The sequence below is a fragment of the Triticum aestivum genome, chromosome 5B, assembly GCF_018294505.1.
Source record: "Triticum aestivum cultivar Chinese Spring chromosome 5B, IWGSC CS RefSeq v2.1, whole genome shotgun sequence".
NCBI lineage: Eukaryota > Viridiplantae > Streptophyta > Magnoliopsida > Poales > Poaceae > Triticum > Triticum aestivum.
In genome coordinates, this window is record NC_057807.1 from 501245202 (window position 1) to 501268702 (window position 23501).

The 23501-nt window shown below is 42.7% G+C and overlaps 1 protein-coding gene and 1 pseudogene across 3 annotated transcripts; both read left to right on the plus strand.

Annotated features, from left to right (window-relative positions):
- The first annotated feature begins 927 nt into the window (after nt 1–927).
- On the plus strand, nt 928–21368 carry LOC123112777 (proline-rich protein 36). 3 transcript variants are annotated; one of them, XR_006455710.1, is made up of 15 exons: nt 928–1927; nt 3590–3687; nt 3784–3886; nt 4047–4178; nt 4806–4876; nt 8688–8841; nt 9239–9410; nt 9583–10166; nt 10479–10774; nt 11016–11168; nt 16049–16118; nt 17155–17432; nt 18032–19700; nt 20336–20440; nt 21066–21368. XR_006455710.1 is itself a non-coding variant. In XM_044533868.1 (6 exons), the coding sequence occupies exons 1-6, from the start codon at nt 1243–1245 to the stop codon at nt 8724–8726; spliced, it is 1128 nt and encodes a 375-aa protein (XP_044389803.1). In that variant the 5' UTR covers nt 928–1242; the 3' UTR covers nt 8727–9025. The 3 variants fall into 3 exon arrangements, 1 of the variants encoding a protein (XP_044389803.1); XR_006455711.1 differs by lacking the exon at nt 9239–9410; XM_044533868.1 differs by lacking the exons at nt 9239–9410; nt 9583–10166; nt 10479–10774; ... (4 more) ...; nt 20336–20440; nt 21066–21368 and having other exon boundaries at nt 8688–9025.
- LOC123114927 (protein CHROMATIN REMODELING 35-like) lies at nt 18405–21181 on the plus strand (annotated as a pseudogene).
- Nucleotides 21369–23501: the final 2133 nt, after the last annotated feature.

Sequence of the window (23501 nt, forward strand, 5' to 3'; positions counted from 1 at the left end):
CAATCAAATCAGGACGTAGGGTATTACCTCTTCAAGAGGGCCCGAACCTGGGTAAACACTGTCTCCTTCGTCCCTTGTTACCCATTGATCCGAGATCCACAGCTCGGGACCCCCTACCCCGAGGTCTACCGGTTTTAGCATCGACACTAGGGTTCCTTTGCCTCCCGCCGGCGGCGCCGCCGGTCCACCTCGTCTCAGGTGGCCTTAGGGCCATGGCGGCGCGGTGGATCCCGGTCCTTACCGGTGGGAGGGCTCCATTTTTAGATGTTCCTTCGAGTTTTATTAGGGTTTGTGTCCTACTCAGGAAGACAAGACGACGACGGCTCCCTGAAGATGAAATAAGCCTAGCCCCCGCCCTGGTGGTGCATCTAGCATCGTCGGTGGGTTGTGTGAAGGTGTGTCTGTGATGGATCTATCCTTGGTGGTTTTGCTCGGATCTGGTCGTAGTTCGTCTACATTCGTGTGTCTATAGGTTGGATCCTTCCGATCTAGGCTACTCTTCAACGACAATGGTTGTTATCTAGTGCACTGGTCCTATGGGGACTTAGCACGAAGACTTTTCGACTGTCTACTACAACAAGTTATGACCTGCTCCGGGAGGGAGGGGCGACGAAGGCGGCGTGTCTTCAACTCGCTTCAGTGCTTGTAGTCGTTGCTAGGTGGTCTACGGATCTGGATTCTATTTTTATCTTTTAAGATGTTCGTTGTGCTGTCATGATTAAAAATGAATAGATAAAAAGATTTCCCGCAAAATGAAATCTGTTTGCAATGGCCTTTTTTTTTTGAATTCCTGTTTGCAATGACCTTGGAAACAAACTTGTAGAGCACAGAATTCTTTCATTTTCTGCCATGGGCAGTCTTTACCTGCAATCTGGGCCTGCGCCGAAAGCAAGCCAGAGAGCACGACCCAACCCACCAGAAACCCACGCAGGCCCCGCACGCGAAACCCACGCCCCCATTCGCACTGCCGCCTCCGCGCGCTCACACTCGCCAGGCACGCGCGCCGCACCTCCTCGCCGTTTCCGCGTTTCCTTCCACAACGGCGACCCCGATGCCACGGCCGGATGCCAAAACCGGCAACCCGGAGCGCGCGCCGTCGCATATAAGGATGCCCCGTTTCCCTAGCCCTAGCCCCAGCCCGCGCCTCCTCCGACCCTCACCCGCCGCCGTCTCTCGAAACCCTACCCCACTCCGGCGGATAGATCCGGCACGTCCTGCCCTCTCCGCCGCCAGTCGCCAGAGATGGCCGCCCGCAACTCATCCGCGTTCGCCTCCGACGCGGTCCACCAGGCTGCCATGGCCGTCCCCAAGTCGCCCGTGCTAGACGCCGACCCGCTCCACCAGGCCGCCGCGTCGGGGGGAATTGACGGCGTTCCTGGAGCGCTCCCGACCGAGCAAGGGTCTTTGACGGCGCTGCCGCCCCTGCAAGCAGCGCCGGAGATGGCCCTGCAGCAGCGCGCCACGTACATAACGGAGCCGCCCCCGCCGCAAGGCACGCCTGTGATGAAGACGGCCCCGCAGCAGGGCGCGTACATGGCGGCGCCGACGCCCCCGCAAGGGCCCCCCGTGACGCATCTGGTGATGCAAGGGGCAAACACGGTGGTGCCGATTTCCCTGCGGGAGCCGGTCATTACCGTGCCCCCGCAAGGCAGACCTGTGATGGCACCTCTGCCTTTCCCTGCCGGTCCTCCATCCTTCATCCATGATGCCGGATACATGATGGGGCAATCACTGTTGCCTGCCGGCCCTCAACCCATGACGGGGCTGCAGCCTCCACCTGCCGGATACATGATGGGGCACCCGCTGTTGCGTGCCAGCCCTTTGCCGATGACGGCGCTGCATCTCCCACAGGCTGTACACATGATGGCACGGCCGCCTTTGCCCGCTGGCCCCCCTCCTCTCAAGCGTCACCGCCCTGACTACTTCGGTTTGTCCTTACTGCTCAATGCTCTGCCTCTGTTAGATTAATGCTTTGTTTTATTCCTGCAGATTCATATAAAAGTTTAAGGGACAACAGTAGTAGATGTGATAGTTTAGCAAAGAGACATGAAACCGTATCAGATTTGTTGACGCTTATGGTTGTAGTTTATAGAGTAGATTTTGTTGATATTTATGGTTCTAGTTCATACAATGTTTTATTTATGATCATGGTTGTAGCTTATACAATTGTCTGTTTGTTGGCCATATGCATGGCAGGCTTTCGATTATGTCTATATAAAATATATACGATTACAGCGAGCAGTATAGACATATCTTTGAGTTTTTTCTGGGAAGCTTAATAGTAAGCGCTGTGGTTGTTTCTCTTATGGTTCAACATGGATATTTGAAATGTTGTTGATTGTCATATTGTACCTGTTTTTAAGCATCACCGCATCACGTTTGTAGACTGGAGGTTTGAATTTGTTAATGACAGCTTATTGTTTCCTTAGCCTAAGTTTTCCTTTTAAATCTTTGAAGAAAATAAAATCCTAAGATAGTTATAGGATGGAGTTCTGGGATCTTTTTTCTCTATGGTGGTGGTAGCATTTTGACATGTCGATTAAGTGTTGCCTAGCTTTTGCTCTGTTAAAAACATTGGCGCACAACTGACATCACATATTTCTACTATTGTTCTAAAGAGCTTTGAAATGGACCTCATATGACCAAATATATTATAAGTCTTAAGAAAATGGAATTCGTCAATAGTGCTTACGTCAATCTGGTCGGTCTAGCTTAGGGTTTGCATGCTGCTACGTCGTAGCACGATAGCACCCTTACTTTTGATGCAGCAATTAATAGTTTAATAAAGCTAGTTCCTCTTTCCTCTTAGTACCATTCCAATATTTTATTGAGTATGACTAATTGTCATTTGGGCATTAGTTTTATATTTGTTGTCGTCGTTGAGCTGCACGTAATAGGTTAAATAAATCATCATCTACTCAAAAAGCTCCCTACATTTATCAGTATGTGTGAATATCTTTAATGTGTGTTATGAAAAATCAGCATGCATATGCCCATTTCAACCTCATATTGACAAATGAGGTCATCATTAGCACGATACTGAAACGTTGATATACTCGTCATTTTTTAACTTATTTAAACCCTTTCCACATTGGTAACGCCGTAACAGTGAGATTGCCTTTTCCCCCTCTCCGGATGTCCCTTTCTTGATATGTGATCTAGTTAGATCCACATTTTAGTTAATGTTGTCCTGTTTCTTTTTATTGGGCTTGCTTTTTAAATGGTAGGTATAATTAATAATTTCAAGCAATCATGATCAGAGAACTGAGCGCTAGCCCAGTGGTAGGAGTTCAGCTTGTTCAACCTACACATCTGCGTTTAAATCCCCATGGGGACTCCGATTGGGTGCTATCCGCGTTTATTCATGGAGTGGTCTCACTTCTACCTTATCCGCTTGGGTGCTCTCCACGTATATTGGCGGAGTGGTCTCACTTCTACCTAACAGTGGACAGTTAAGGGAGGGATCCGCCCCCCTTTAGCCCTATTTGTTAGCAATCATGAGTCACGTGCCGCCCAGTGTCTTTTAGAAGTTCATTCCTTCCCAGTAACATATATAAGTATATAATTTAGTTATTACACCCTTCTGTAGACATGCCTTTTGGACCGCGGATGACTGGTTGTGAGCAGGAAATGGCTGGATTTGATGAATCAATGGGACTGCCTTATGGGCCTTACATAAACAATGAGGTAACACAATAATCCCTTGTTCCTCATTAAGACTAGCAGCTTCGTCAGTAAATGTGAAGTACGGAATTATTTAATTGACCTGGTGCATCTTTACAGATGCCTTCTATTGGTTCTTATGAACCATATCTTCCTTCAGAAGCATCAAACACCCTACATGTTGAAGGTTTCCCACCCAAATGTACTAGATGGGAACTTGCACGTATCCTTTGCTATTATTATTTTGAGTTTATTTGTCATTTTATTAATAAGTGAATTATGTTGTATGTTTATGTTCTTACCAATCTTATGTCTCAGTCTTTTCTTTTGTGTTTTAGCTTGCACCATTTAGTGCTTCAGCTCCTTGACTCTTGCTTCTCTAGATATATTTCGCCCTTTTACTGGGTTCTGTGCAGTAAGGCTGGTCAACACAGGATATAATAGTCGACATGTAATAGCTTATGCTGACTTTGAAACTCCTGCCCAAGCCTTCTCTGCCATGAAGTCTCTGCAAGGTGAATATAACATCATTGTCAGTTGAAACTGTGTCCCTTACATTCTAGTAGTATTCTATACTTGATACTTAGATTACCAATTCTTTTGAGCTTTGGTCTGCACATCCTTTGTATCAATATCATTGTGTGCCTAAGTTGTGACTCTTACATAAGTACTTACGACAGTTGTCAACCCTTGGTGATTGTTTGCACAACTTTCCTGTTCTTACTGAGCTAGAGTTTACATGCTAGAATCTGCATGCAGAATAGAGAATACATCCCTTTGCTGTATTCTTTTCTGCCATGTTTCACTTCCAGTAGGTTGTGTGTTAACTATTGTTTATATATCACACATCTTGCAAATATAAGTGTAGCATTTATTCATTTCATATCCAGCATCTGCCAGATAACTTTTACCTGAATATTGAGACAAGTGCCTCCTATTGCTACTACTATTTTTCCTTTTTTTTTTAGTATTTTAGTGCATCAACTTTGTTTCCTAGACGATTGATTTCAGACTTTCTACAGTTAGCATAATCCCTTCTTTTGTTTGTGTCTCACTATCCCAAAATATGTCAGTGTTATACCACGAAGTCGACACTTGTTTGGTTGTGGGCTTGAAATTAACAATGGCGCTTCTTTTTGCAGGTTATTTGTTTGACATGCATGACCGGTACTCAGTCAAATTGGACCTCCAGTTCCTTCCTGGTCCGTCCAAGGTAAACTGATGGCTCGTGCTAGGCAATAAATCCTGTGGGTCTCAGTTTCTTATATATCAATCGGAAACCTTCAATTTGCAAATTCTTCCTTGCTTATGTTACCTCATGGGTGAGAATGGGCAACTTGATTGTTTCTCAGGCTTTACCTGATACACTATGATGAGCCTATGTTAGAACTGGAATTGGTCTTTTTAAGTTAAATGTTGTATGAGATGCTCTAGTTTGTCATTTCGTACCGTAACTTATCATGTATCTGCGTGGCCCATACAATACAGTTATGAGCAACTAAAGGTTTCTTATCACCAATGTTTTACAAAAGTAAAAGGTTTCTATTTGGTGGGCTTATTACGTAAATATAGTTTTATTGTTGATTACACAAAGTCCATGACATGGCATGTGCCTGGTGCTCTTTAAGGTGCTTATCTTGAAGATAAGCAAAGTTCTGTTCTGTCCAAAGATGTTTTCTGTTGTTGGGTTACTCAGGCAAGATCGATTGTGTTCGGTTCATAATCACTTAGTCACCTAGCCCATCTGTCATGCTCTTCTGGCCAAATTGCCACAATTGTGTCCATCACACTTCGGCCAACCAAGTAACCATATGCCATGAGTAATGTAACATATAATGGATCTTTCCATTTTATGGCTTCTCCTTACATTTTTAACCCCAGTCTCTCGAATCCTTAGCGCTCAATTGAAAAATCACTGTGCTAGTCAATGTAGGTTGTGAGGAATGGCCTGACATGAATGAGCCTACCCAGTCTTATCTTGTGTAACTTAACAGTTGAAGTAGTAATAATTGCAGCAGGTTTTTAATGTTCACCTAGTTTCTTGACCTCGATTCTTTGTGGCAATCCTCTGGTATTCCAACATGTGCATTATAGTAGACACTCTAATTTACCTGGTGGATTCGTTCTGCAGCAAGCTATTTTTCCATCATGCCTTATCTGGATCCCTCTAATGTATTCTCCGCTCTGGTCATGTCATGCGCTCATTTCAACATAAACTGAAGATTGTTTGGTAATCTATTTATTTTGTATGAACAAGACATCATGCTGGAGACATTGTATAAAGGCCAATGGTTGTCCACAGTTAGACATAGTAGCTTTGAAGACCTGCAGGTTTAGTGTGTACATCTTTTAATTTGCAATGGTAAACAATAGGACCCTCATTAGTATTGGTATGCTATCTTGGCAGTTGGCACAGCCAGTAAATTGTTGTTTCTTTTGCCATTCAAATTTGTCTACATAGAACTAGGACCCTGTTGTATGGAATTTCTGGATCAAATCAAAACAATCTTTCTGCATCTAAGGACCATGTTGACATGTAGTTCGGTTAGTCCAATGCTTACCTTCTTTAGCCTGCATATAATTGCATGGCGACACATTTAGTTACATCTCTGGCTCAAGAGAAGGGCTGGGCGACCCTAACTAGACTAGTGTCAACATGCCATTGGGGCTAGCATCGTCAGACCAAGTCGGCGTTCTTGCTTGCAAATGCTTGAGAGAGGAGGTTGGTAAAGAATGCGATGTGCCTTGACGATGCACATGGAGCCATGCTGACGGACAACACAAATAACCAGCCCGTCGTCCATAAAGAAAAATGGGGATGAAAACTTCCAAGCACCTCAACAACGCCGCAACAGGCATCACCGAGACGGGATTGGAGCCGGAGGACTTTTATTCGAGATGACACCGCCATCAGGGTAGGAGCGACGGCGCTGTGAGACCAAAACCTACTGCACAAAGGACGAGAGAAGAGAATCCTCTCCCCTCCGCGCCGCAGCGACGGGTTGACGGCCGGAGGCTGAGGGGAGAGGAGATTGCTCTTGTTGGCGGCTAGGGTTTCTTTCTTCTGTTAAGTGTGTTTGGATGAACTCAAGTTTGTTTTTTTGTCAAAGAAATTGTAAAGAATAAATGACTTCATGTATGATGCTTATCCAAAAGTGGAAGCACCACTTCTTTAGGTGTAGTGTTGCCATGCATAAAAGAATTTTGAAAACATGTATGTGAGGATAAATATTAACAATAAGATGAAGGCCCTTGTGTTTTGCTGAGGTATGTGCATTAATCTTGTACTCTACATATTTAACGTCTGCTGGCTTTGATGTTGTTCTTCATTCATCTAAAACAAATGGTAGCTGTGTTGGCATGCCATCCATTTTGTAGCACTGTCTACAAGGCGGACCTGTGTTGCACCGCTGTTGCTCCATCCTTGATAGCGGATCTGTCTTCGTACAATTGCACTTCAGTCAATGATGGTGCATCAGCCTCTACATGACGGGACAACCATTACCTCCACTCCCCCCCCCCCCCCCAATCCACTCAAAGCCTCATTTCTCTGCCCATGTAGATTACTTTTTGGTTTTGTTCCTTGAGATTCATATAAAAGTGCAAGGGACAACGGTAACAGATGTGGTAGTTTAGCATGGATAAATGGAATCGTATCAGATGTTGTTGATGCTTATGTTAGTAGTTTATACAATAGATTTTGTTGATGCTTATAGTTGTAGCTTATGCAATTGTCTGTTTGTTGCCTTTGTGTACGCCTTAGGCTTTTTGTTATGTCTACAAAACATGGGGCTACAGTAGCAGTATAGCCCTATCTTCAAATATTTTTCTGGGAAGCTTAATAGTCAACCCTGTTGCCTTTGTTAATCGCTCCTCCTAGGAGGCTATAACAAACTCTATCTTTTCAATACAAAGAAACGCAAGTCTTTTGCGTTTTCTCAAAAAAGATTTTAGCTGTTTTTGGGCATCACTACATTAGGTTTTGTAGACTAATACATGTTCGGATTTGTTAACGAGAATATAGAACAGAAGCATGGCAGATTATTGTTTCCTTAGCCTAAGTTTTTCTGTTAAAGCTTTGAGGCAATCCTAGGACAGTTATAGGATAGAGTTCTGGTGTTCTTTTCTACAGTGCTGGTAGCAGTTTGACCTTTGGGTTTAGTGTCGCCTAGTTTTTGCTTGAAACATTACCACACAGCTGTCAGCACATATTTCTACTATTGTTATAAAGAGCTTTGAAATGGATCTCTTATGATCAACTATATTGTAAATTGTAAAAGATTGGATTCGTCAATAGTGCTTACGCCAATCTGGTCGATCTAGCTTAGGGTTTGCATGCTGCTATGTCATATCACCGTTTCTTGTCATGCATCAGTTAATAGTTTAATAAATCTGGTTCCTGTTTCCTTTTAGTACCCTTCCGGTATTTTACTGAGAACATGACTGATTGCCATTTTGGCATTAGTTGGATATTTGTTGTCAAGCTGCATGATAAGTTAAATAAATCACCATCTCCTCAATTGACAACTTGGGATTTTCTTATCTCAAAAAGGCCCTTATATTTATCAGTATGTATGAATATCTTTTAGTGAGTGTTATGAGAAATCAGCGGTCATATCGGATCTTGATCCCTTTACAGTCTTGTTGGTCCAAAAAAAATCTTGATTTGGCTGTCACTGCCTGCGTTCCATGTCATCTAGTGTTGTCGAAGAAATTGTCAAGAATGTTGCTACTTCAAAAGTGGAAGCACCACTTTTTTTAGGTGCATTCTTGCCATGCATTATAAAAATGGCAGGTATGTGAGGATAAACAATGGTAGGATGTGGTTCATGCAGTTTGTGCTCAAATATTTTTTTGTTTTTGAAACTGAATAGTTTGTGCAAAAATTTGATCAATAAGCTGGTCTGTTCAACCAACTTAAATGTATTATTGCCATGCATTATTTTCAATGTTTTTCATGGCATTCATGAAATTTAAATGTACCATTGGAACAATCAATTGACATTATGTTTACCTCATGTCAGGCATCACGTTCAAGATCATATTTCTCTGAAATGCGTTGAAAGGATTCTGAAGATATTGTCGTTGGTGATGTTAGAGTCGCTGAAGAGCTCATTGCGTTAGACATTGCTATTCATCCAAGACATGAGAAGCAAATGAGACCACATCAGTTGGCAGGTTTCCACTTTCTGGTTGTTTCATGAGTATTGTTCTTTGCTATGCCGGATACGGTCATGGGTGTTATTGTGGTGATCTGTTTCCTGCTAGTACATTGTTGTTTGCAAGCTTGTATATTTGTAGGTATTGAAGCAACTTTGCTCTTTGTAATGCTAGTGTGAATATAGTTTGCCCAGTTGAAGTATTTCCACTGCCCTTTACACTCACATCACCTTTGTGTTTTTCTTTTCTTTAGAGACTCCTTTTCTGGGTATTCTGTGCATGATTAGAAGCAAAGAACAGTATTTGAATTTGGACTGAATTTACTGTAGGTGATATTTCTAGTGTATCTCTAGTAGCTACTAGCTACTAGCTTTATGCATAAAGTTTCATTACTACTTGAATTGGATTGTACCAGGTGAAATACAGAGCTCGATGCCAAAAATAAAGATACCTAGTAAACCTAGGAGAAAGAATTGATGAATAAGGTGCCTATTTGTTCATCAATTACTATGCTTGTGTTAAACAATTAGTGGGTTGACTACTACATAATGGCCGCTGCATTTTATGATCATTATAGTTCTCCACAGGTAACTGTCTGGGCTTCTACTTATGATTGCCTTGTACGCATCCCACATTTTTCTTGTCCACCTTGCATGGGGCTTATATGCAACATCAGCAAAAGTGCTACTTCCATTGCTGGTGCAAATTTGTTTCTTCTCTCTTATATGATAATAACTAATTAGTCATGTGTTTCTATAGGCATGTATTACCGCAGAAAAAGAAAGCCTTCCGACCCCATCAATAATCTTTCACTTACTGCAAAATGCAAATACGATTCGCAGTTGGGGATGTGGCAGTGTTACCGAGGAGTGGGACAGCTTGTATCCTCAGAAGGTCCAATTGTTAACTTTGCTTTCTACTCTGCCCGAGCCCGCTCTGAGTTATGGGCCGAGTGTTAAAACTAATATGGCCAATTCTATCGAGCAAAGAGAACAGAAAAAGAGTGACATAATAATTCTTCATTCGGATGATGATGATGAAAGCACAGGAGCACACAAATAACTGACGCCTGAGAAAAACAAACAGCTCACACCTGAGAAAAATAAACAGCTGATACCATCAGAACAGGCTGGTTCTCTCATGAGAGGTAACCGAAGAAATTGATGAAGTAAATGAGACAATGCATGCTAGAGATCAAAACAGTCAAATTGTTCCATATAGTCCAACTGCAACTTCAATGAATCAGTATCCTTCGGCCAGCTATCAACCATCAGCAGTTCTGTTTGAGAGAGTTTTATTGCAGAAAAGACCTGAGGAGGAACGTATCCATGATCTGGCTGTATGTACGTTTTACTTGCATTTTTTTACTGAGAGTTATATTATTGTTTTTTGTTCTACATGTTTGTAATGACAAACTAGTAGCATCAACTTTGCACTGCCTCATCTGTATCTCTGAAGGGCGCTGCGAAACTGTTATCTTTGTTTTCAATTTTTTTAATGTTCATCCATAATTATTTGTCACATCTTAGTTCACAAGTACCCCTTTCTCTTGTACTGAAAATAATGGAGTATAATTGTTTGATATTTGCTGAATCTATTCCAATTCAATGCTGAAAGTTTTATCTTCCAGCCGTAACTCTTCCTGCTCAATGTAGGTCGCTACCCATAAGGAGAAAATAGCAGAAACACAAGTTTTCCCTTCACTTCCTAAGGAGAGAAAAATAAACGAAAAGTTGATCCAAATTCCCAAGTAGATGGGGATGTTGAAATTGTGCCAAGAAAAAGAAAAAGAAAAAATGAAGCAAATCCAGCAGTATTTGATTTGCCCTCAGAACCTTACAATCCTGTGGGGGAAGACGAGCCTATGGAGGAAGAAAATATACAAGAAAAGGAAAGTGATGATCTTGAAGATTTTTGGAATGAGTACTCAGTGGCACTTGAAAGCTCTAAGGTACAAATTATAATAACAGATTTATGACTTTTGTTGGTGCAACATTTTGAAACATATCATTTTGTAATTTGATAGTTGTGCTTATAATAGCGTGCTCTGTCTGCAAATTGATTCAACTTGTTAAGTTTGAGAATAGATGAGCTCAACTCAATAAGAGAAATCTGCAAACTTAATCTTCAGTAAATTGTTTATTTGGATTTATGTTGTTTGCCGTAATGATTTAGTTATATTTATTGGCCAGCTCGACACACTTGAAGAGGCATCCAATGAGAAAGAGGTGAACAACGTCTGCAATCATGAAATACAGATTCATGAAGATCTGGGCCATGTATGCCGCGTCCGCGGTATGATTGTGAGAAGGCCTGACACAATCATTGATTATCAGTGGAGAAAGGTATGTTATTTGTTTAAGATATGTGATGATGCTTCTATAACTCTGAGGCCGTTTAGCAACATATGTAGTTTTATTTTTCCGCAAGTTCTTAGCAAATAACCTTTTTAGCAACAGGCAAAGTGGCCCACAGGCACGTGTGGGATTCCCATTTGGTGTGCTGAAACTACTTTGAAATACATTTTTTTTAATTTTCGGCCCACATGCACGTGTGGGGTTCCCTCTGTTCCTTTATGTAAGGTGTATTATTTTCGGCACGGTGACCAAGGCATATAATTATAGACATGTTAGGACGAAATTACCCATGGCAAATTTGGTGTTTAGTGGCAAGTAAATTAATTAGTCTAGGAAAGTAAGAGATACATGCAATCGACAGAGAGATACTTTCCTTATATTCCTACAAGGAGAGATACAGACAATCAGGAGAGAGATGCTTTCCCTTTTTTGGAGGGCTAATAAGGAAATTATGAGGAATTAGAAGAAATGCACCTTACATTCTGGTATTTTATCAAATCACAAATACACCTTATATAAAGGAACGGAGGGTTAGTCAGGCAAGATTGATTGTGTTCGGTTCATAATCACTTAGTCACCTAGCCCACCTGTCATGCTCTTTTGGCTAAATTGCCACAGTTGTGTCCATCACACTTCGGCCAACCTAGTAACCATATGCCATGACTCTCGATCCATGTTCCTTTGTGTGTGGGTGCCACGCAGGGTTGGGGTGGTAGCATTCCTTGCGGTTTCGGGCGAGGCTTGCGTTGGCAGGGGAGGGATGCGCGGAATTGTCCGCCGGGCGTCCTCTTTTTCGGTGGATGCTTGGGAACTATGAAGATCTTTTTGGTTGTGTTGTGCCGTACCGTGTCCTCATCGGTGGCGGGTGCATGTACCCGCCGCCCGTGGCAAATAGTAGGGGATCTCTGTCCAACCGCGCAGCCGGCGAGGAAGGAGGAAATGGTGAGGAGTCATTTTTTTAGAATGAGGCATGGGAGGATTCAAGCGGAGGAGGAAGATGGCGAGATGATGAGCCTTAATGGTGATTGTGTTTGAGGTTGGTAGTGGGCCTCTTAATTGTGTTAGATGTACATTATGGAGGCCCAGTCGGGAAAGCCCATTGTGAGCCACTGCTGTTTGACGGGCGGGCGCACACAAAGGGCCCCTCTAGGAGACGGAGAGGGAGATGGCGGTGGCGGCAGGTGCAGCGTTGTATCATATTCACGGTCAGCGGTGGTGAGAGCGCGCCGCGCAGGAGGATGTTGGGAGGCGGAACGACAGGCAGCATCGTGGCACATGGCTGCACCCGCACCACGGGTGACGCAGCAGCCACTAGGGAGCCGAGGCAAGCCGCAATCGTCCCTTAGTTTCTGTATACTTCTCTTGTCAGCTGTCACCGTAATTGTCAATAGAAATTGCCAATTTTGGTTGCTAATCCCACAGGTTAGCACAGTAGGCCGAAAAATGTTGTATCAGCCACTTTGTCTCTTCTTCTAAGAAAATGATGCATCTTTCCATGTTTATTCTAGAAAGAACAAAGTAGGAGATGCTAGCTCTGTAAAATTATTCTTAGATGGTGCGACACTGCAACTGCTCCGTACAAATGTGCAACTCAAGCAGAAATGTTGTGTGTGTGTTAGTTCAGAGGAAATTATTTGGCCATGACCCTAAAAACATGAACCTATTTGACCATCAATTTGATCTTGCAATGTTTTTCAAATTTATCCATGAATTTGGATTGGATTGGATTGGATTAGATTGTATGCCATAGTAGTTAAATGGATGTTTGGTTTGTCTACACAAAGACCGGTATGTTTGATTCAAGTCATTACCATACATCCTTACATTTCCCCTGTCAGTTTACCATTGTGATTATATTAGTGTATTTTCCTTGGCATTTATGGCAATGTCCCTCAATGTATCCATGAAATGCTTGTTTTATTTGCGTGTGTAATATGTTTTTGGGAGTCCATTTCTGCTCAGATATGTGTAAGATACTATTCCTCTATGCATAGGATACAATGCTTATAATATATAGCTGTTTAGCTGCTAACTCATCACACTGGTGTGTGGTTTCGCAGATTCACACGACAATCATTTTGTACAACTACTCTGGCCATGAGTAATGTTAATGTAACATATAATGGATCTTTCCATTTTATGGCTTCTCCTTACGTTTTCAACCCCAGCCTCTCGAATCCTTGGCGCTTAATAGAAAAATCATTGTTCTAGTCAATGTAGGTTATGAGGAATGGCCTGGCATGAATGAGCCTACCCAGTCTTATCTTGTGTAACTTCACAGTTGAAGTAGTAATAATTGAAGCAGGTTTTTTATGTTCACCTAGTTTCTTGACACTAGTAGAAAAAGGGCCTAATGTGAAGCACATTAGTCCCGGTTTGTAACTGAACCGGCACTAATGGTAATAATTGAAGCAGGTTTTTTGTGTTCACCTAGTTTCTTGACACTAGTAGAAAAAGGGCCTAATGTGAAGCACATTAGTTCCGGTTTGTAACTGAACCGGCAGCAATGTGACCATTAGTGCCGGTTCGAACGACTATGCATTAGTGCTGGTTCGTGTTAAACCTTTAGTACCGGTTCGTGCCACGAACCGGTACTAAAGGGGTGGTGGCAGACTGGAGTCAGGCAGGGGCCCCACGAGAGCCTTTAGTGCCGGTTTGTGACACAAACCGGGACTAAAGGTCTAACCTATAGTCCCGGTTTGTGTCACAAACCGACACTAAAGGGGTCTTAACCTATAGTCCCGGTTGGAGACATAAACCGACACTACAGGGCTATTTTCAAACTCTACCCCCCCCCCTAATCACCATTTCAGTTTTGAAAAAAAAAGAAAATAATAAAAACTTCAAAAATTAAAATCCTTTGAGATGTAGTTATGTTACTACATCTACTAATTAGGAAAATTTTAGAACTTAAATTTGGACATGTTTTGCAAAAAAGTGATGAAAAAGTAAAACGACTATATCTTTTGCATACGATGTTGAAAAAAACGTATAATATATCAAAATGTTCAGCACGAAAATCCGCATCCGATTTTGACCGCCGTAGGCCGTTCTGCAAATTTTTAGAATCCTTAGATTCTAAAAGGAAAAAAAGTTATGCTCAAATTTCAGTTTTTTTTTGAATTTTGGTTAAATCTGGTCAAACTACTTATTCAAGAAATATTAGTGTTACTAAATAATTATTCAAGAATATTAGTGTTACTAAATAATTATTTCAATTGGTCAACTTTGGTCAAACTGTGGTCAAACTATGGTCGAACTACTTATTCAAAAAATATTAGTATTACTAAGTAATTATTGTATTTTAGAATAATAGTTTCAAACTCAAACAGTGAAACGGATGACTTCATACTCAAGCTAAACTCCTGAGGGTTAATAGGATTGACAACTTGCTATTGTCAGGAAAATAACAAGTGTTGACTTGGAAACTAGGGGGAATACAACTCAGAAGTTAAGCGTGCTTCAGGCTGGAGTAGTGAGAGGATGGGTGACCAGCCGGGAAGTTAGACGATTTGGAATGAGTGGTGTACACTTGAGCAGTTATGAGGGGTGATTAGAGACTAAATCATGAAATAATTCAGAAAATTGAAATAAAAAAAATCATTTTTTTCCAAAAAATTCAAAAAAAATCCTTTAGTATGGGTTGGTGTTACCAACCGGCAACCGGTACTAAAGGTCCCCCAGACCACGGCGCAGGCTCGTGCCACGTGGTGGGCCTTTGGCCCCGGTTCGTGTTGAATCGGGACTAAAGGGGGGGGGGTGCTTTAGTCCCCACCCATTAGTGCCGGTTCCAGAACCGGGACTAAAAGTCCATACGAGCCGGTACTAAAAGTCGTTTTCTACTAGTGTGACCTCGATTCTTTGTGCAATCCTCTGGTTATTCGAATATGCCTTAATGCATTATAGACAATCCTCTGGTAAACAATAGGACCCTCATTAACTGGTATGCTATCTTGGCAGTTGGTATAGCCAGTAAAGTGTTGTTTGTTTTGCCATTCAGATTTGACTACATAGAACTAGGACCCTTTTGTATGGAATTTCTGGATCAAATCAAAACAATCTTTCTGCATCTAAGGACCATGTTGACATGTAGTTCGGATAGTCTAATGCTTACCTTCTTTAGCCTGCATATAATTGCATGGCGATACATTTAGTTATGTCTCTGGCTCAAGAGAAGGGCTGGGCGACGCTAACTAGACTAGTGTCAAGATGCCATCGGGGCTAGCATCGTCAGACCAAGTCGGCATTCTTGCTTGCAAAGGCTTGAGAGAAGAGGTTGGTAAAGAACACGATGTTGCCTTGACGATGCACATGGGTCCATGCTGACGGACAACACAAATAACCAGCCCGTCGTCCATAAAGAAAAATGGGGACAAAAACTTCCAGGCACCTTAACAACGCCGCGACAGGCATCACCGAGACAGGATTGGAGCTGGTGGACCTTTATTCGAGATGACACCGCCATCAGGGTAGGAGCGACGGCGCTGTGAGACCAAAACCTAGTGCACAAAGGACGAGAAAGAGAATCCGCTCCACTCTGCGCCGCAGCGACGGATCGTCGGTCGGAGGCTGAGGGAAGAGGAGATTGCTCTTGTTGGCAGCTAGGGTTTCTTTCTTCTGTTAAGTGTGATGAACTCAAGTTTGTTTTTTTGTCGAAGAAATTGTATAGAATAAATGACTTCATGTATGATGCTTGTCCAAAAGTGGAAGCACCGCTTCTTTAGGTGCAGTGTTGCCATGCATAAAAGATTAAAAAAAACAAGATAAATATTGGTAGGATGTTTGTGCTCAAATTTGACCATGTGATATTGTGATGCGATTCAAACTTCTGCCTGGTCTGACTCCTGTGTGTACGGTGAGGAGTGCAGATCAACTGCCTTTTGTAGTTCTGTATGCTAATGGGAAACCATAAGATGAAGGCCCTTGTGTTTCGCTGAGGTATGTGCATTAATCTTGACTTCCTGACTTTGGTTTGTGCTTGTTTACTGCTCATTTCTCTGCCTATGTAGATTAACTGTTTGTTTTGTTCCTTGAGATTCATATAAAAGTGTAAGGGACAACGGTAATAAATGTGGTAGTTTAGCATAGATAAATGGAATCGTATCAGATTTTGTTGATGCTTATGTTAGTAGTTAGTACAATAGATTTTGTTGATGCTTATGGTTGTAGCTTATGCAATTGTCTGTTTGTTGGCTTTGTGTACGCCTGGCTTTCTGTTATGTCTACAAAAAAACATAGGGCTACAGTATCAGATTTTGTTGATGCTTATGTTAGTAGTTAGTACAATAGATTTTGTTGATGCTTATGGTTGTAGCTTATGCAATTGTCTGTTTGTTGGCTTTGTGTACGCCTGGCTTTCTGTTATGTCTACAAAAAAACATAGGGCTACAGTAGCAGTATAGCCCTATCTTCAAATATTTTTTGTGGGAAGCTTAATAGTCAATTCTGTGGTTGTTTTCTAGCTTAACAGGGATATTTGAGATATTGTTTTGTAGACTAATACATGTTTGGGTTTGTTAACGTGAATCTAGAACAGAAGCATGGCAGATTATTGTTTCCTGCTTCTCCAAAAGTGGAAGCACCACTTTTTTTAGATGCATTGTTGCCATGCATTATAAAAATGACAGGTATGCGAGGATAAACAATGGTAGGATGTGGTTCATGCAGTTTGTGCTCAAACATTTTTTGTTTTTGAAACGGAATAGTTTGTGCAAAAGTTTGATCAATAAGTTGGTCTGTTCAACCAACGGTTGGATGTTTTGCCTTTTTGTGAGAATTTATAGTCTACTTTTCTATCTCTCCCATGTTGTGCTTTTAGTATAAATAGATAGATAAATGATGTGGCCTGGCAATATTGCGCAGGACATGGGTTTAGTAACAAATATGGAACTTTGGCTTATCATTATTTTCAATGTTTTTCATGGCATTCATGAAATTTAAATGCATCATTGGAATTGAGTTTACCTCATGTCAGGCATCAAGGTCAAGATCATATTTCTGTGAAATGCGTTGAAAGGATTCTGACGATATTGTCATTGGTGATGTTAAGAGTCGCTGAAGAATTCATTGCGTTAGACATTGCTATTCATCCAAGACATGAAAAGCAAATGAGACCACATCAGTTGGCAGGTTTCCACTTTCTGGTTGTTTCATGAGTATTGTTCTTTGCTATGCTGGATACGGTCATGGGTGTTATTGTGGTGATCTGTTTCCTGCTAGTACATTGTTGTTTGCAAGCTTGTATATTTGTAGGTATTGAAGCAACTTTGCTCTTTGTAATGCTAGTGTGAATATAGTTTGCCCAGTTGAAGTATTTCCACTGCCCTTTACACTCACATCACCTTTGTGTTTTCTTTTCTTTAGAGACTCCTTTTCTGGGTATTCTGTGCATGATTAGAAGCAAATAACAGCATTTGAATTTGGACTGAATTTACTGTAGGTGATATTTCTAGTGTATCTCTAGTAGCTACTAGCTACTAGCTTTATGCATAAAGTTTCATTACTACTTGAATTGGATTGTACCAGGTGAAATACAGAGCTCGATGCCAAAAATAAAGATACCTAGTAAACCTAGGAGAAAGAATTGATGAATAAGGTGCCTATTTGTTCATCAATTACTATGCTTGTGTTAAACAATTAGTGGGTTGACTACTACATAATGGCCGCTGCATTTTATGATCATTATAGTTCTCCACATGTAACTGTCTGCCTTGTACGCATCCCACATTTTTCTTGTCCACCTTGCATGGGGCTTATATGCAACATCAGCAGAAGTTCTACTTCCATTGCCGGTGCAAATTTATTTCTTCTCTCTTATATGATAATAACTAATTAGTCATGTGTTTCTGTAGGCATGTATTACCGTTGAAAAAGAAAGCCTTCCGACCCCATCAATAATCTCTCACTTACTGCAAATACGATTTGCGGTTGGGGATGTGGCAGTGTTACCGAGGAGTGGGACAGCTTGTATGCTCAGAAGGTCCAATTGTTAACTTTGCTTTCTACTCTGCCCGAGCCCGCTCTGAGTTATGGGCTGAGTGTTGAAACTAATATGGCCAATTCTATTGAGCAAAGAGAACAGAAAAAGAGTGACATAATAGTTCTTGATTTGGATGATGATGATGAAAGCACAGGAGCACACAAACAACTGATGCCTGAGAAAAACAAACAGCTCACACCTGAGAAAAATAAACAGCTGATACATCAGAACAGGCTGGTGCTCTCATGAGGGTGGTAATCGAAGGAATTGATGAAGTAAATGAGACAATGCATGATGGAGACCAAAACAGTCAAATTGTTCCATATAGTCCAAGTGCAACTTTAATGAATCAGTATCCTTCGGCCAGCTATCAACCATTAGCAGTTCTGTTTGAGAGAGTTATATTGCAGAAAAGACCTGAGGAGGAACTTATCCATGATCTAGCTGTGTGTACTTTTCACTTGCAACTTTTTACTGAACTACTCCATGTAATGTGGTCCTTAGACTTTTCCAGAATCATGTCGCAGAAGTGTTCAACATCTTGAACCTTTTATGCCCAAAGTTTCTGAAGATAGCAGCATATATCCTATTGTTGATAATGAATCAAGTATCAATATCAGGTTGCAGAGTCAGTAGAAGATGCCCTACTGCATCATGATAACCACGAGAAAAGCACATGCCATTAGAAGTCTTCAGAGAACTAACAAAAGTCGTGCTTCACTACTACAGGGGTGATATCTTGGATGAACTACCTGACCTAGTAGACTTCAGTGTCTTCAGAAAGAAATCGTTCATAAGTTGGAAGCCTATGAGAAGTAAAGAAAACGCAGTAGGAACTGCCCTGTACATGCATCCATGTCTGTCAGAAATAAGTTGATGCTGCAGATAGAGCTTCCAGCTTGACAGATGTAACTGTTGATACTTGATAGTCTGGTCCGGTCTATCAACGTGGCCGATGGTGTGAAAGCCAGATTTTTCACCAATATCCTGGCACTTGTGGAATCTGCGGTAGAGAAGGTCATTGCATTTAGTCAGTACATTACTTCCCATGAATTTTTTGGAAAGTCTATTGGTTAAGACAAGGGGCTGGCAAGTAGGAGAGTTCTTTGTGATCCGTGGTGATAATAAATCTACTTCAGAAGATAGAGAACTGATCAGTTTAACAACTCTATTGATGCAAAAGTCCTGTTTGGCTCTACCAAGGCATGTAGGGAGGGCATCTCCCTAGTGGGCGCATCAAGAGTCTTCATTCTAGATGTTCACTTGAACCCCTCTGTTGCCCGTCAGGCAATTGAGCGGGCGTACTGGCCTGGGCAGCAAAAGGAAGTGTTGGCTCGCAGCAGCTGATTCTCTGGAAAACACCTATGAAACTGCACTCAAGAAGGAGGTGATACCAAAGCTGTGGTTTGAATGGAGTGAGCAGCGCTGCACGTCGGAGGACTTCCAGCTGAACGAAGTTGGTATCGATGACAGTGGGGATGAGCTGCTGGACAACAGGCTGATATGCTAGGACATCAAGGCTTTTTATATGCAAGGTGAAGGTAGGCTGGCTGTTGTACATACACAATGTATATATGGCTTTCCGATCGTTCGAGATTGTCATTGTTGTTAAGTAAGGCTCCTCTAGAACTAAAAGAAAGAGGAAAAATACTTGACTTGGTACCTCTTTACAGATACCTTATATTGGTTCTTATGGGCCTTCTCTTCCTTCAGATCATGGTTTTCGAGTCGCGACTCATGCGAGTCGCTCTGGGGCAGCGACTCGGAAGAAGTCGAGCCTCCGTTGTGATTAGTCGCGACTCAGAGTCGCGAGTCGACACTAAGCTGAGTCGACCATATTTTTGTGACTCGTAGACTAGTCGTCGACTAGTCGTGACTAGTCGAGCGACTCAAAATCCATGCTTCAGATGCATCAAACACTCTACATGTTGAAAGTCTCCCATCCATCTGGGGTCCCATCCAACTGTGCTAGACAGGAGCTTGCACGTATCCCTTTATGCATATGACTCTCTTGCTAATATTTTTTTTTGACATTTTGTTCATAACTGAACTACATTTTATGTTTGTCCTTACCAATCTATGTCTCAATCTTTTCTTTTCTGTTTTTTGTTTTCACCATTTAGTGCATAAGCTCCTTGACTCTTGCTTCTCTACATATATTTTGCCCTTTTACCAGGTTCTGTGAAGGCTGGTCAAAGAGGATATAATAGTAGACACCTAATAGCTTATGCTGTCTTAGAAACTCCTGCCTCGGTGATTTCTGCCATGAAGTCTCTGCAAGGTGACCATAACATTTTTGTCAACCTAAGTTGTGTCTCCTACATTCTAGTATCCTACTTTAATACTAATGTCATTAAATCTTTTGAAGTGTCGTTTGCACATCCTTTGCATCAATATCATTGTGTGCCTAAATTGTGACTCTTATCTAAGTACTTATGATAGTTGTCAATCCTTGTTGATTGTTTCCTTATTTGGTTGCACAACTTTCATGTTCTTACTAAGCTAGAGTTAACATTCTAGAATCTGCATGCACGATACATCCATTTGCCATGTTCTTTTTTGCTATGTTTCACTTCCAATAGGTTATGTGTTTACTTTTTTATGTATCATACATCTTTCCTTATGAATTTATCCATTTGATACCCAGCATCTGGCAGCTAGCTCTAACCTAAATGTTGTGACAAGTGCCTCGTATTGCTACCACTATTTTTCGTTTCTTTAGTGTTTTAGCACATCAAATTTTGTTCCCTAGATGATCAATTTCAGGCTTTCTTCTGTTAGCGTAATACTTTGTATGTGACTCACTATCGTACTATAGTACATATTTTCAAATATGAGCCTACAGCATGAAGTTGACACTTGTTCAGTTGTGGGCTTCAAACAAAATGTGATGCTTCTTTTTGCAGGTTATTTGTTTGACATACATGACAAATACTCGCTCAAATTGGACCTTCAATTATTTGCTGGTCCGAGGTCAACTGATGCATCTTTGTGGGTTTTGGTTTCTTCAATATCAATCTAAAACCTTCAATTTGCAACTGCTTCCTTTGCTTTTGTTTCCTCATGAACGAGAATGGACAACTTGATTGTTTCTTGGGCCTTACCTGATATGATATGATGAGCCTATATTAGAATTGGAATTGGTATTATAAGTTGCATGTTGTATGAGATACTCGAGTTTGTTATTTCATATTGTAACTTATCATGTATCTGCGTGACCCATACAAGACAGTATGCGACAGTGGATCAAACGTTCAAACTTTTTGTGAGCATCCAAAGGTTTTTTATTACAAATCTAACTTATAAAGGATGAAGGGGTAGGTAGTCACAACGAAGGCATCGAGCGCACGGTACCACGCGAAGGAAAAAAAGTCCACCGTATCGCGCCGCGCGTGGGTTGCAGCGCACCACGCGAGCACACCGTGCGAGGTAGAAAACGGCATCGCGCCCCTCGCTCCTCCCTCCCTCGTCTGCCCCAATCCCCTCCCCTCCAACCCTAGCCGCCCCGCTCCCCTCCCTCTCCACGGCGCCGCCGCCTCCTCCCCTTCTGCCCTGCTATCCACCGTGCCGCCTCTTCCTCCTCTTCACTGCCCTCTCCAGCGGCGGCAAAGAACGGCGGCGCTCGATCGGATCTGCTGAAGAGAAAAGATGAGAGAGGGAGAGAGACAAGGAAGGAGAGGAGGGAGAAAGATCTCCCTCATCGTCCTCGTCGCCATCTGCCACTCCTCTGCCGTGCCCAGACCGCGGGAAGAAGCCGAGAAGGGAGGCCGGCCGGCGGCGGCCACGCTCGACAAGATCCTCGCATTAGCCTCAAGGGAGAGGAGGTCTACGTCCCCCGTCCGTGTGAAGGGCGCGAACCAGGGCAGTGGAGGCGCAGGGCGCGAACGAGAGGAGAAGGTTGAGCATCCCGCCGACGACATCGTTTCGAGCTCAAGGTATTAACCTACTTCCTCTACCTCTTCCTTTGCTCAAGCCCAGATTAGTTTGGTTCAGATTTGGTTCAGTAAATTAGGCTAGGGTTTGATGGATTCCACTGATTTATGGTGATTCGTTCCAAGAACAGGATTGATTCCCCTATGCTATGATTTAGGTTCAATCTAATTGGGTAAGGCACACACACTTGTACACAAATTCCCATCTCTTTTCTTCCTACTAAGCCTCAGAGAAACCTACAGTTTGTGGATGTATGTTGAAACAGTGGTCCGAACTTGAAGATGATGAAAATTATATAGGGTTTGCATGGTGCCGCTCTGCCCAAGGAAGCCATGTCCGTGAATGCATTGTGAAACACTGATCTGAACTTGAACTTACATTTTAGAAATTAGCCTGTTAAGATTTTTTTTTCTTATTTGAGGAATGATTGTTAGGATTCAGAACTTAGAACACTTGAACACTTTGCTTTCTTTTCACTTTAACACTCCCATTGTTAGGTAGGAAGAAAAAAAACTTGAATTTTTTCTATAGTTGGGCAGGCAACTCCCCTGCAGTTTTAACTTATAAAGGATGAAGGGGTAGGTAGTCACAACGAAGGCATCGAGCGCACGGTACCACGCGAAGGAAAAAAAGTCCACCGTATCGCGCCACGCGTGGGTTGCAGCGCACCACGCGAGCACACCGTGCGAGGTAGAAAACGGCATCGCGCCCCTCGCTCCTCCCTCCCTTGTCCGCCCCAATCCCCTCCCCTCCAACCCTAGCCGCCCCGCTCCCCTCCCTCTCCACGGTGCCGCCGCCTCCTCCCCTTCTGCCCTGCTATCCACCGTGCCGCCTCTTCCTCCTCTTCACTGCCCTCTCCAGCGGCGGCAAAGAACGGCGGCGCTCGATCCGATCTGCTGAAGAGAAAAGATGAGAGAGGGAGAGAGACAAGGAAGGAGAGGAGGGAGAAAGATCTCCCTCATCGTCCTCGTCGCCATCTGCCACTCCTCTGCCGTGCCCAGACCGCGGGAAGAAGCCGAGAAGGGAGGCCGGCCGGCGGCGGCCACGCTCGACAAGATCCTCGCATTAGCCTCAAGGGAGAGGAGGTCTACGTCCCCCGTCCGTGTGAAGGGCGCGAACCAGGGCAGTGGAGGCGCAGGGCGCGAACGAGAGGAGAAGGTTGAGCATCCCGCCGACGACATCGTTTCGAGCTCAAGGTATTAACCTACTTCCTCTACCTCTTCCTTTGCTCAAGCCCAGATTAGTTTGGTTCAGATTTGGTTCAGTAAATTAGGCTAGGGTTTGATGGATTCCACTGATTTATGGTGATTCGTTCCAAGAACAGGATCGATTCCCCTATGCTATGATTTAGGTTCAATCTAATTGGGTAAGGCACACACACTTGTACACAAATTCCCATCTCTTTTCTT

What these genes read in the sequence shown, in the direction of transcription:
- LOC123112777 (XM_044533868.1), top strand. Translation starts at nt 1,243, where the DNA reads ATGGCCGCCCGCAACTCATCCGCGTTCGCCTCCGACGCGGTCCACCAG. An exon ending in TCACCGCCCTGACTACTTCG is followed by an intron (nt 1,928 to 3,589) that starts GTTTGTCCTTAC and finishes ACCCTTCTGTAG; the next exon opens with ACATGCCTTTTGGACCGCGG. An exon ending in GGCCTTACATAAACAATGAG is followed by an intron (nt 3,688 to 3,783) that starts GTAACACAATAA and finishes GCATCTTTACAG; the next exon opens with ATGCCTTCTATTGGTTCTTA.